This window comes from Alnus glutinosa, chromosome 4 (assembly GCF_958979055.1).
Source record: "Alnus glutinosa chromosome 4, dhAlnGlut1.1, whole genome shotgun sequence".
In the NCBI taxonomy this organism is placed as follows: Eukaryota; Viridiplantae; Streptophyta; class Magnoliopsida; order Fagales; family Betulaceae; genus Alnus; species Alnus glutinosa.
Genome location: NC_084889.1, coordinates 28407644 through 28420017, shown reverse-complemented (window position 1 = coordinate 28420017; position 12374 = coordinate 28407644). Strand labels below are relative to the sequence as shown.

Below are 12374 nucleotides of genomic sequence, written 5' to 3'. Positions count from 1 at the left end.
AAATTGGCGAAAGATGCTCTTGCTGTCTCCAAAAAGTCCGGTGGAAGACAGGGAGGTGTCCGAGGCTTCTCTATCTCATGAAAAATAAATAAAGCGAAATGATTCCTAAACTCATTTCTCACAACAGTTTTACAATAAACTGATGTGGCTGGTAATATTTTATTATTTTGTTTGTTTTCTTTTTTTTTCTTTTTGTAAAAAAATAATAAAATATTACCAATCACATCAGCTTGTTGTGAGGCTGTTGTGAGAAATGAGTGTAGGGATCATTTCTCATAAATAAATAAATAAAAATTAAAAATTGCCACCAATTTTTAAGATATTTTTTGAGCACATCATTTGTTCCATAATTATGTATTGAACTTTGAGCTACTTGACACAATTTTGTATTTGGGTAGGGTAAGTGCTTGCTATCAAAGAACTAACCAAATCAATGCTACATTTTAATTAGCATATTATTTATTTATTTTTTATTTTTTTTTTTGTCAAAGTAAACATGTCACATACTCCTCAAATTATCATTTTATTGTCAATGTTTCTTAAACTATTAAAATTTGTCAACATTTTCCAATAAAAACAAAAATACCCCTCATAAAAAATAAAAATAAAAATATTTCAGAGAGCGAGTCACACTTCTGACCAAATGGAGTGCCCAAAGAACCTTCAAATTGTCCCCATTTGTTCACGTGTGAGATATGATCTGTTACCACCCCATCACACAATTATTGACCCATCTATTAATTTATTTTTATTAAACAAAAAATACAAAATCACGTAAATAGATTAGGGTCTGATTTTGTGTTGTTTATTTAAAAATAAAAAATCAATAATTATATCTTTGGGCGGCAAAATGTGATTTCCAGTTCACGTGTAGGTGCAGCTGGCCATTTTCTCTGGCTTTTCTGCTGTCTTTTGTTTCTTTGCCGCTTGAGCTCAACGAAGAGAAACCGCGAACTTCAACAGATGAACTTTGACGTGTGGAGAACAAAAGGAGGAAGGAGGTGGGAGGTGGGAGGTGGGAGGTGGTGGCTGATCGATAAGTTAACAATGGTTAGCCCCTGTTTTTTCATCGCGTAACAGAGCATCACTGCATCACAGTCATGGTCCTCCTTATCCTTGTTTGATTAGCCTGCCATGCATGTGCACAAGCCTCAATGTTTGTGGTCCATTTTGTGTCATCAAGACTATTTTCGATGCAGCCAAGGCTTGAGGAATGCCGCTTGGTTGAAAGGCATGATTGAAGTGGTTCCAGCATCTTAAAGCTTCATTCTTTGTCATCTGTAGTTGCAAATTCACATTCTTGTTTGTGACTTGTATTCTTACCATCTCTTGGACTTTGTTTGGTTTGTGGGAGTCCTCTACCTTCAGAAGAAAAATTACCTTTATTTATTGGATCGAACATCTTTTGAGCTTGTATTGTTTGGTCCTTTATTGTGTTTTTTCACCAAAAAATGCAAACTGATTCCCTGCAAATGATTCATTAGCATGCAGATTGATGTGCATGTGTTTCATAACTTTACAGTTGTTGTTGGGGCGTTTTTTGAACAATATTGCTTGGTGAGTTTAGCAGGGATGAGGCTTCCCTGATATGAGAACAGGGAACCTGCAAAATAGGAAAATTGTCAAAGAATTTCCGGTTGAAGCGAAGATACTCCGATGCTTAAGTTAGCACATCTTTTTTTCTTTTTTTTTTTTCATATGATTGGAAATGTAGTGGCCTAAGACACGACTTGGCGCCACGTGTCAGGGAAATAATAAATTTGGATGAAAAATACTCAATTATGAGCCAGTAATTAGTAATTAAAATAAAAACAAACAATAGAGGCTTTAAAATAAATGAGGAATTAAACTACTTAGAATCTCATGATTCAAATGCATTGTTCTTGAATGATGCTGTGTTAAAGTGTGAGAATCTCTAGGTCATCGTTTTAATGTTCCACATCAACAATTTAAGCTGGATCGACTATTATAATAGTACATTAACTGTTCGAATGGTGACCGTCTACGTGCGAAAATAATACATCCAAAATTTAGAAAACACAAGAGACCCTTTATAGCTGCTCCCATAAACTCTAGCTACATCATTTCCCTCTTGCGACGAGTAGCCAGGAGGGAGAGATGAATAAATGAGGGATTTTTAAGAGGTTTTGGTTTTGGAGCTGAGGAGGAATGATCTACACCACCCTTTTAAGAGGTTTTGGAACTCAGGAGGAAGGGTCTACACTACCAAGGGTATCAACACTAAACCCTAACCCTTATTTCGTACTAATTAATCCATATATTTAAGTGTATACCTTTTATATATGGGTGTGTTTAGAGTTTAAATGGTAGATCAAGTTTTTTTTTTTAAAAAAAAAATGGGTCTTTCTCGAAGAAAGATCATAGCTTTTTGAAACATATATATGTGGTTTTAGAACGAGATTATTATTTAGACTAAGATATTATTAAGGATATAATCGTTTTGGTATACCATTGATTTTTTGAAGTGAAAATGAGCATGAAATTTGATAACTTTAATTTTATTTTTTTAATATATGTGAAGTTAGGAATTTTAAGACCTAAAGAGTGTTAAATTGACGCGCGATTGGGGTATTCTAACTTTTATTATAAATTTTTTTATAAATTAATGTGACAATCTATGTGATACTTATGTGGGAAAAAAAAAATCAAATTTTATTGTTTAATGTTTCACTCATATTATGCTACGTGACACTCATTGAACTGTTGTGGTTAATTTGCAAAAGAGTTATCATAAAAGTTGTAGTATTTTAACTATTTTTATTTTAATAAAGTAACAAAATATTTTAGAATATGTTTGTTAAGGTATTTAATAAAGTGATATTTTGTTTTTATTTAAAAAAAATGTTTAGTTGTTTATTAATATATTATATTGACAAAAAAAAAAAAAAAAAGAAAAGAAAAAACAAAAGCTAGGAACAGAATTAGCCTTTGAGAAGGCTATTTTTCCAAAGGTGGAGAGCTTAAAATAGAGTTAGCTTTATTTTTAGCTAAAACTTGGTTACAATTAGGATTGTACCTCTTCAATCGAAAGTCCAGACTTCCTATCTTCACGTATCTGCACAGGGCACGGTGCACGCTCTGTTTCCCATATAAAACCGACTCTTTATCTTTTTGTCAAAGCATTTTGATAAGTCTTTCTGTTCGGTGCCACCTCTATCTCTATCTCTCTCTCTGTTTTTCTCTTCCTGTTGAAAATGTCGCTGCTTTCAGATCTTATCAACCTGAGCCTCTCTGAGACCACTGAGAAGGTGATCGCGGAGTACATATGGTGAGCTTTCTCAGATCTTCATGTATCTTTTCTCAATACTAATTTTTTTTTTTGTTGGCATTTCATTCAGTGCAAAAGAAAAATCACTCGTAACAGTGTATTTTTCGTTGATGCCAGTCTTTTATGTTTCTGGGTATATCTGATTTTCGAAACTCTTTCTACTATACATTATTTGACCCTCTACCTCACTCTTTTTGTTATTGCATGGTTTTTCTTTTTGCTATTTCAAATGGAAACGATTCTTTTGCAACTCTCTCTGTCTTTGTCTCTGTTTTTTTTTTTTTTTTTTTCTGGGATTGAAATTGATTTTTGTACCTGGGTACTAATAAATGAACAGGATCGGTGGATCTGGTATGGACATTAGAAGCAAAGCCAGGGTAACCTTTTTTTTTTCTTCCATTTCTTCTGTTTCTTTTTTCATATTTAGATTTTTTTTTTCTTTTAAAAAAAAAAAAGAAATTAATTTTATGTTTTCAACGGAACAGACACTTCCTGGACCAGTAACTGATCCTGCAAAGCTTCCAAAGTGGAACTATGATGGTTCCAGCACAGGCCAAGCACCTGGGGAAGACAGTGAAGTCATCTTATAGTAAAATCTGCCTCTCTCGTATCTTCATTTTTTCTTAATACTTTTTTTTTTTTTTAATAATTGGATTTATTATTCTGTTGGTGTGTCTTAAAATAGTCCCCAAGCGATTTTCAGGGACCCATTTAGGAGGGGCCATAACATTCTTGTAAGTCCCTCTCACTTATTTTTTTTCCATTTTTTTATAGGCGGCCCCTCTCACTTAATTGCTCAGAAAAAAGAAGAAGTCCCTTTCACTGAAATAATCAACTTATTTTGTTTAATTAACTTACCAATCAGATTTTATTATTTAATTTTAAATCTATAGGTTATGTGTGACGCCTACACCCCGGCTGGAGAGCCTATTCCAACAAATAAGAGGTTCGATGCTGCAAAAGTTTTCAGCAATCCTGACGTGGTTGCTGAAGAACCTTGGTAAGTCCTGGCTTTTGGGTTTTCAAGTTCTATCATTATTTTTTTATTATTATTTGTTTATAATCGTCTTTATATTTTTACCTGCTTCTGTTTGTAGTTTCTGAAGTTTAATGTAAACAAACAGGTATGGTATAGAGCAGGAGTACACCTTGTTGCAAAAAGATGTAAAATGGCCAATTGGGTGGCCTCAGGGTGGTTATCCTGGACCACAGGTGACATATCTTTCTCTTTCGGAATTTGCAGTTCCTTTAGGTTCGGTTGCATCTACCTAGAGGTAGAGGTGGCAATTCATGTTCGCGTGTCGGGTTCGGAACGTGTCAAGATATGGGTATAAAACTATATAGGTCAACTCTCACTCGATCTATTTAATTAAACGGGTCAAGCCCCTCAACATTAACCCATTAATTTCTTGTTAGGTTCGTAGGTCGTGTAAAAAATTGCCAGTATCAGGGGTCATAAGTATAAGACTATATAGATATAACCGACATAATTAATTAAATGGGTCAGATTCCTTAACCCTAACTTAGTAATTTTTTCTCAAGAACCTGTCGGATTCGTGAGGTGTGTCAAAAATTTCCGACCCTACATCTACCGTAAACAATGTGATTCATAAACTGTGGTAAGATATGGTGAGCCGACAATATTCTCTATAGAAACCTTTCATATGAAGCCTTCAATGTGGAGCGTTTAGATTATAAGGTTTTTTTTTAGTTAGATTATAGGTTGATTGTCAAAGAAACTGTATTCTGAGCTCCATAGCTAATTATAGCCATCCTTTTTTATTTGCCACACTTTTTTTTTGGGCAAGTAGGCATGAATGACTTGTCTGATGCAAGAACAGATTGCCTTTGGTACTGTATTTTATCTGAATTTGAGTGATCCTGGTTATAATTTAGTACTCTATTCTCCTCTTTATTCATATAAGTCTCCATGCTATTTACACATTTTGTGTAATTGAAGTTTGTGTTTGATTAAAGGGTCCGTACTACTGTGGTATTGGTTCTGATAAGGCCTTTGGCCGTGATATTGTAAATTCTCATTACAAAGCCTGTCTTTATGCTGGCATCAGCATCAGTGGCATCAATGGAGAAGTGATGCCTGGCCAGGTAAGAAATGTTTCTCTTTCTGATGTTTTGATCTCCTCCAATCGTATTGTCTTGCATTGACTGTTGTTTTTGTGTTTTAGTTTTCCAAAAACTTACTGCCTTATTCCATTTTGTAGTGGGAATTCCAAGTTGGCCCTGCTGTTGGCATTTCTGCAGGAGATGAGCTCTGGGTTGCTCGTTACATTCTAGAGGTAAATTAAATGTTGTGTTCCTCATAATTAATTATTTGTTATTTAAACTTCACGGGAAAGAAATTTTCTTCATGATATTTTTTGTGTAATACAGAGGGTTTCAGAGATTGCTGGAGTGGTGGTTTCCTTTGATCCCAAACCTATTCAGGTTAAGTTGTCTCTAAGTTTATTGTTGTGAGGAGGATGCACAATGTTATTGTTGCATTGTTATAATTTGAGTAATGTTATTTAGTAGACTGCTATATGATTACCATATAACTGGGATGGCGTGACAGTGAAAACCAGCCTTTAGTTTTTTTTTTTTTTTTTTAACAAGTATTGATCCAAGAGGTAATTTTCACAACCACATCATTAAGTTATATGAAAGTCGTAAAACAGTCTACTAAATAGTATTACTTTTATAATTTTATTTGTGTATTAACTTTGTTAGAGGCATTATGTGACCAGGGTGACTGGAATGGGGCTGGGGCTCACACTAACTACAGGTAATATATGTGATTTATTAGTATGGATTCGATATAATCTTTTGCTTAATGTAGTATGATTTGAAGATATTTCCCCTGTAGTTGCACGAAATTCCATTTGTATATGTGATTGTCATATCTTCTCTTCTTTGACTTATGGTGAATTCAGCACAAAGTCCATGAGAAGTGATGGAGGGTATGAAGTCATCAAAAAAGCGATCGAAAAGCTTGGATTGAAGCACAAGGAACACATTGCAGCTTATGGGGAAGGCAATGAGCGCCGTCTCACTGGAAAGCATGAAACAGCCGACATCAACAACTTCTTATGGGTAAACATTTCTACTTCTATATCTAACCAATGGAACAATTAAAACAAGGGCAGGTTTTGGTTGGGGGGGGGGGGGGGGGGGGAAGAACGAGTTTCTCGGGGAATGTGGTGTGAAGATTGATAGCCAGAGTGATGGACTTATGATTCATGCACCTTTCTTCCCAAATTATGTTCTGTTTGGAGTTGTTCTGAATCGGGTACCAGGGAAAAGTTTGAAATTTTGAATGAGAAAAGATAGAAGACAGGAGGCAGTGTGAGTTAGACTTTGATGCCATAACACATTTTGATGGCTTAATGTATCCTAATTTTTGGCCTAATGATTCTTCTGATGACCGATTCAACCTCCAATTAAAAAAGAGATACCTTGGTTATTTGTAACGAGCATAATGGCCCCATTGTTCCGATGGAGAGAAGAACCGATGATTAGCTTTTCTGGAAATTCCCAAAGGAACAAAATGCTGGTATATTTTAGAGTGATTTATTTCATAATTTACACAATGCTCAATCCCTCTGCATCTGGTTAATTGACAGGGAGTGGCAAACCGTGGAGCCTCCATTAGAGTTGGTAGAGATACAGAGAAAGCTGGCAAAGGCTATTTTGAAGACAGGAGGCCTGCTTCTAACATGGATCCATATGTTGTAACCTCAATGATAGCAGAGACCACCATCCTCTGGCATCCATGAGAAGTTCTGGTTGAGTATTAATAATTTGTCATTTCTTCCATTACTATCTTATGTAGGGGGAGAATTGATAAGACGCATCCTCTTCATTTTACCTGTTTTTGGACTAAAAATAAAATAAAATTTACTTAAATGGGTCAACAATTATTGGTATTTGTCCATTTTTCTGGTATGTAGTTCTGTTTTTCTTATGTGAATAACAGGGAACTGCTCATAAGAAAAAATAAATAAATAAAAAAGGAAAAGAAAAAAACTCGGGAAACCGAAACTTCAATATTATTTAATTAATATCCAAATGCGGATCACGTGAAATGGAAAGAATCTAGTTCATGGTTCAGATTAGATTTTATAGCTTCAATGGTAGATTTTGAGGTTTAAAACATCTTAGGCAAATGGGAAGGAAGGGAGCTACCATATGGGGCATCTTTCAGGGTTTATATAAAGGTCCAATTTTTGCTTTAATCTTGTAATTTGAGGAATGAGGAGCTTCCATTAGTCTACTACCGTTGAGGAAATCACTGACCCTTGATGAGGATCCCTACACTTACCCTTTTCCTTGCAGAATTTGAATCCTCTATTTGAAATGGAGAGGATTCTCTAGGTATCATATAAAAGTCCGTTTAGTATAAAAGTGAGAGTACAGTTGTCTTTTCACATTTCATGAAAATATAAAAAGACAATTATGCCCTCATTGTTACACTAAACGGAGAGAATCCTCTCCATTTCAAATAAACTCGCATGCCAAATAGAGAAGGTTTTATGGGGCCCCTTGTCCCAAACAATTTAGGATGTAAGGTTCACTCGTCCAACGCATATCGGTTTTACAAATTTTTTTCCTTGAGCTGAAATTTGGGCGGGCTAAATGTAGGAATTTCATTTAACCCGCCCATCAATTAGAAATTTCTTCTCTCTCTTTTTATATATATATATATTTATTTATTTTTTTTATGACTTCCAAAAAAAAAAAAAATCAAAAGAAAGTTGTTAGATTTTAAAGTAAAGATTTCCTTTGATAGACAAACCGAAAATTTAATCATGGCCAACTCCAAATATGTTGCAATCCTCTTAGAAAAACAAGCTTAGGTAGAATGGAAATTGTAAAATATTAATTTATTATTTTAAGTTTTTAAGATAACTTGTGATTTAATATGGTCTTAAAGTATATGTTGGCTTCAAATTATAACATTTTAGTTAAGTATTTTATGTACTAAGTTTTATTTATTAAGAGAAAATTTGAACCTACACGTAAGAATTAAGATAACAATCTTACAAGAAATACTAAAATAGAATTTCATAAAAGATGATGATGAGGAGGAGGAGGAAGACCCCTCCATGCTTAAGCTGGTTGATGACTATTTAAGAAAAATCACACAAGCTCAACTTAAAGGAATACTTTATTTTTTTATGAATAATTTAGACACTCATAAGTTATTTTCTATCTAGCAAAAGAAAATAATATGCATATATAATTTGCTCTATTAAAAAAACAATAGGTTACATTCGGTAGTCGTTTTTCATTGTCTTCTCTTACAAGTTCCAGTTTGAGCTCACACATGAAAAGAGTGGTAGAATATAAATTTATAATTTTTTATTAACTTAAATTTTTTGAATAAAGAGTGATTTAATAATTTTGTAAAAGATATAAAAACAAATAAGCTCAAAAAAGTGTGAGAAAGTTCCAGGAAGCAGGTAGGGAGAAAAAGAGACAGAGAGAGAGAGAGAGAGAGAGAGTACAATAGTCCTTCTTCTCTAGAGTGCTTTCAGACCTCCCCGGAATTTCCTTTCTTAACTCTATTAATAAATACAATTTAATAGATGCCACAAAAACTTTGCCCATCATTCTGTATTGGACAAGGCAGGCAAGTAGATTTTTCGAAATTATTTTTTTTAAAACAGATTTTTGTACGGTCGGATTGAGCGATGGTTCGATGGACACACGCAAACAAAGAGAGACCACCAGAGCGAATTAGCGTGGGCGAGACGGAGAGCCGTCAATAGTTAAGTCAAATAATATTTTTTTTGGGAGAAAACTTTAATAATTTTTTGGGTTCAAATATATTGAAATAGCTAAATTAGATGTATACATGAAATTTTTTAAATCCTGCATGTTGTAGTGATCAGACAGTAAAAAAAAGAGCTGTCCTGAATGAGCAGACCATATTCTCTTGCAAAAGCAATGCTAAAGAAAATCAGTTAACATTCTCGTCCATAGAAGTGATCCGATCGGAATCGGGTGCAATTTGTTGCTTGAACCGAATGTACTTCGGGCCAGCAACTTCACAAAAAAGTAAGGTGCGATTATTCAAACTCAGTCTATTAAACTAAAATTTGTCTTTATATTTTCTAATAGGATGTTAGAGCACGTAATTTAACAAACAGTTTCCAATTTAATAGATTGAATGTGAGAAAATTTTCTCAAATTCAATTGGAAAGGAAATTTTAAACTTTCATAATTACAGTTTGAGAGAAAATGATTTGTCATAATCTTCTAAGATACATGCTATAATGACTTCTTAAAATATTGAAAGCAAATCCATAGGATAAAATAGTATATTAAACTAAAAGGACAAGCAAATTTTAAGCTTTGGAAATCATTATCGAATATCCGGATCATAAAAATAGCACCAACTTGTCTCTTGAAAATTGCCAGAAATCATGGTAATTAGTACTTACTATGTGACCAAGTAATTACTATTCCATATTAATTTTTTTTTTTTCATTATTTAATTCAGGTATTCTGCAAATTAGAGCCACTAACCTCTCCCTCCCCTAATAATTTCAAGTGAAACTTATATTAAATTTTAATTTTACAGATTTAATGATAAATATATTGTTATATCATTTAAAAATTTCATGCCTAAAACAAAAAATTTGTTGAAATGGAAAGGATGCTAACCCCTCCATCTCGGACCATCCCATAGTTAAGTAGACGAACGTGTTACGAAGGTGTCACGTTTGGCTCATATTAGAGTACTCTCAATGGCTTACGCATTTTCTACTTTTAACCAAGATGGTTAAGCAAATTCCTAAAACGCATATTTCTTTTATTCTTTTCTATCACTTTTCTCTTTGTTTAACATTATTTGTTCATGTCATAACCACAAAAATGATTAAAACTCATAAGTTACTCGATCCCGGCCACACATCCAATGACCAAGAGCACAAAACTATGGCGAGTGCCCATTTGGGTTTAGATCCATTTACACCACATGAGTGGTGTAAAAAATATTAATTAAATAATGAAATTTATATATTTTTATCAACTTAAGCTTTTGAAATAAGAGACGATTTAACAGAAATCTCATAAGCTTTTTATCAGCTTAAGATTAAAGCTTTGTTTGTGATATGGGCCATCTTGGTACTTTGATGAGTGTCTTAATTCACTCAAGCAACACGTTGTTGGAGGAAATTTAACTAGAAACCTTATTAGGCTCTGTTTGGTAACCACCACCTCCCGGTAATCATCATCTCCTCTCCTTATTATTACTTCTTAAAAAAAAAAAAAATCAACTTCAAAACATTATAATTTTTCTTCATTTTTTATATCACATTAATTATTTTTTATTACTATTCAATAAAAAAATTCACTACAAAACAATTTTTTATTTTTATTTTTTTCACTTTTCTATACAAATTCTTTCTACTTTATATCCTATCTTTCACTTCTTATTACTATTACAAAACTCACCCAAAAAACCCTTTATCAAACACACCCTTAGAGTTTTGGTGGCTTGCATCAAAGTGTATGGTTGTTTATTGGAGTTTCTTTCTTTTCTTTAAGGAGATTTGATGCTAGTTGCTGGTTGCTGGTTCTAAAAATTATTATTTTAATAAAATAGAGAAAAATAAATAAATAAACCCATAAATGAAGGTTTTGAAAAGTTGTTAGGTAATCTATAAAAAGTGGGTGGGTTTTGATCAAGTATTTTGCATTGAAATATACGTGAGCCATGATGCTCTTAATTGATTACCATATCTCATTACCAAAACATAATGAAACGGCCATATTCTCTGCCAAAACAATATGGAATAAATATACACACCCCCCCCAAAAAAAAAAAAATTGTAGAATAAATATACGAGAGAGAGAGAGAGATTTGGCATAGTAAATTCTTCCATCCCTAATGATCTGTGCATATGTAGAGGAATGAAATATAACACAAAAAACTGCTAAAAACAAGCAAAACTGAGAAGCAGGGCAATCCATCATCCTCGAGCAGCCAGTCTATATAGCAATATGAATCTGATATATTCCAAAACAGAGTATATACAAAGGAAAAGAAAGCTAAAACACTAGACGAAACAGAGGATCCAAAACAGAGGACCCCTCTGTTTACAAAGGTGGGCAAAGGCACCCACCTTCAATTCAACGCCAAGATTTCATTAATCCTAAGACTCACCAACCGATCCGGACGGATCAGCAAGATATTCCCAACGGCGATCGAGAGATCTGCCGAGTGATCTCCCGGAGCACCGGTCTCATCTCCGGCTGGCCCGGAAGCCAGTCTATGATGTTCCCGGATTCTTGTTTAATCTTTCTCACTTGGCTGTGAACCGGAAAACTCACGTGCCCAACAATCCCATCTTCCTTTCCATTCGTCCTGTTATTGCCGTTGCCGTTGTTGTTGTTCTTCTTCATGTTCTCCATCTTTTGGGGCTATCTCTTTCTGTATTTCTACGACAAACATTTCTGCATTTATAGGGAGAAAGAAGTACGAGGGCGTGGAAGAAGTTCGGTGGGAAAAGATCACAAAGATCAAACTTGGGACGACTGTTTTGGACCGTGTTGAAAAAGAAGTTTGAATTCCGTGTAATACCATCATACCGGAGATTATTTGTGTAAAAGGTCCAACTCTCAACCCCAAGGGGTGGGTTAATTGGTAAGGCTTGCTGCGTCTACGGATATCATCTTTTGAGGTCTCGAGTTTGAATCTGATTAGGTGCTATCTTTTCTTTGGGGCCAGTTATTTGTGCATAACCCGTATTTAAATGCTCTATTTTTACAGTGGCACTGGGGATAGGGCTAGGGATTAGGTTACTACTGTGTATGGTACAACAGTAAACGAGATATGTTCAGCTAAAGGTGATTAAGATACCCCGATAAAAAAAAAAGAAAAAAAGAAAAAAAGAAAGGGGCCAAGGGGGTGTTCAACACTCTTGCTTTCCGTCTTATATGTTTAGTCTCATTAATGTGTGTCTCCAACAAAGGACAACAAAGGTGGTTTCGCTTCACCTGTTCACCCACCATACCGCCAAATGCCCTTTTATTATATCTTCCCCTTGAAGCTAACCTTACAAGTGAAGTAAATCGTAAT

General features: G+C 34.3%; 1 protein-coding gene across 1 annotated transcript; it reads left to right on the top strand.

Annotated features, from left to right (window-relative positions):
- Positions 1 to 3030: 3030 nt before the first annotated feature.
- Positions 3031 to 7203, top strand: LOC133865985 (glutamine synthetase nodule isozyme). The gene is made up of 12 exons (XM_062302528.1): positions 3031 to 3289; positions 3627 to 3666; positions 3775 to 3878; positions 3975 to 4023; positions 4183 to 4289; positions 4414 to 4501; positions 5267 to 5395; positions 5512 to 5586; positions 5681 to 5734; positions 6034 to 6071; positions 6220 to 6379; positions 6910 to 7203. Exons 1-12 carry the CDS (start codon positions 3216 to 3218, stop codon positions 7060 to 7062), a joined length of 1071 nt encoding a protein of 356 aa, XP_062158512.1. The 5' UTR covers positions 3031 to 3215; the 3' UTR covers positions 7063 to 7203.
- Positions 7204 to 12374: the final 5171 nt, after the last annotated feature.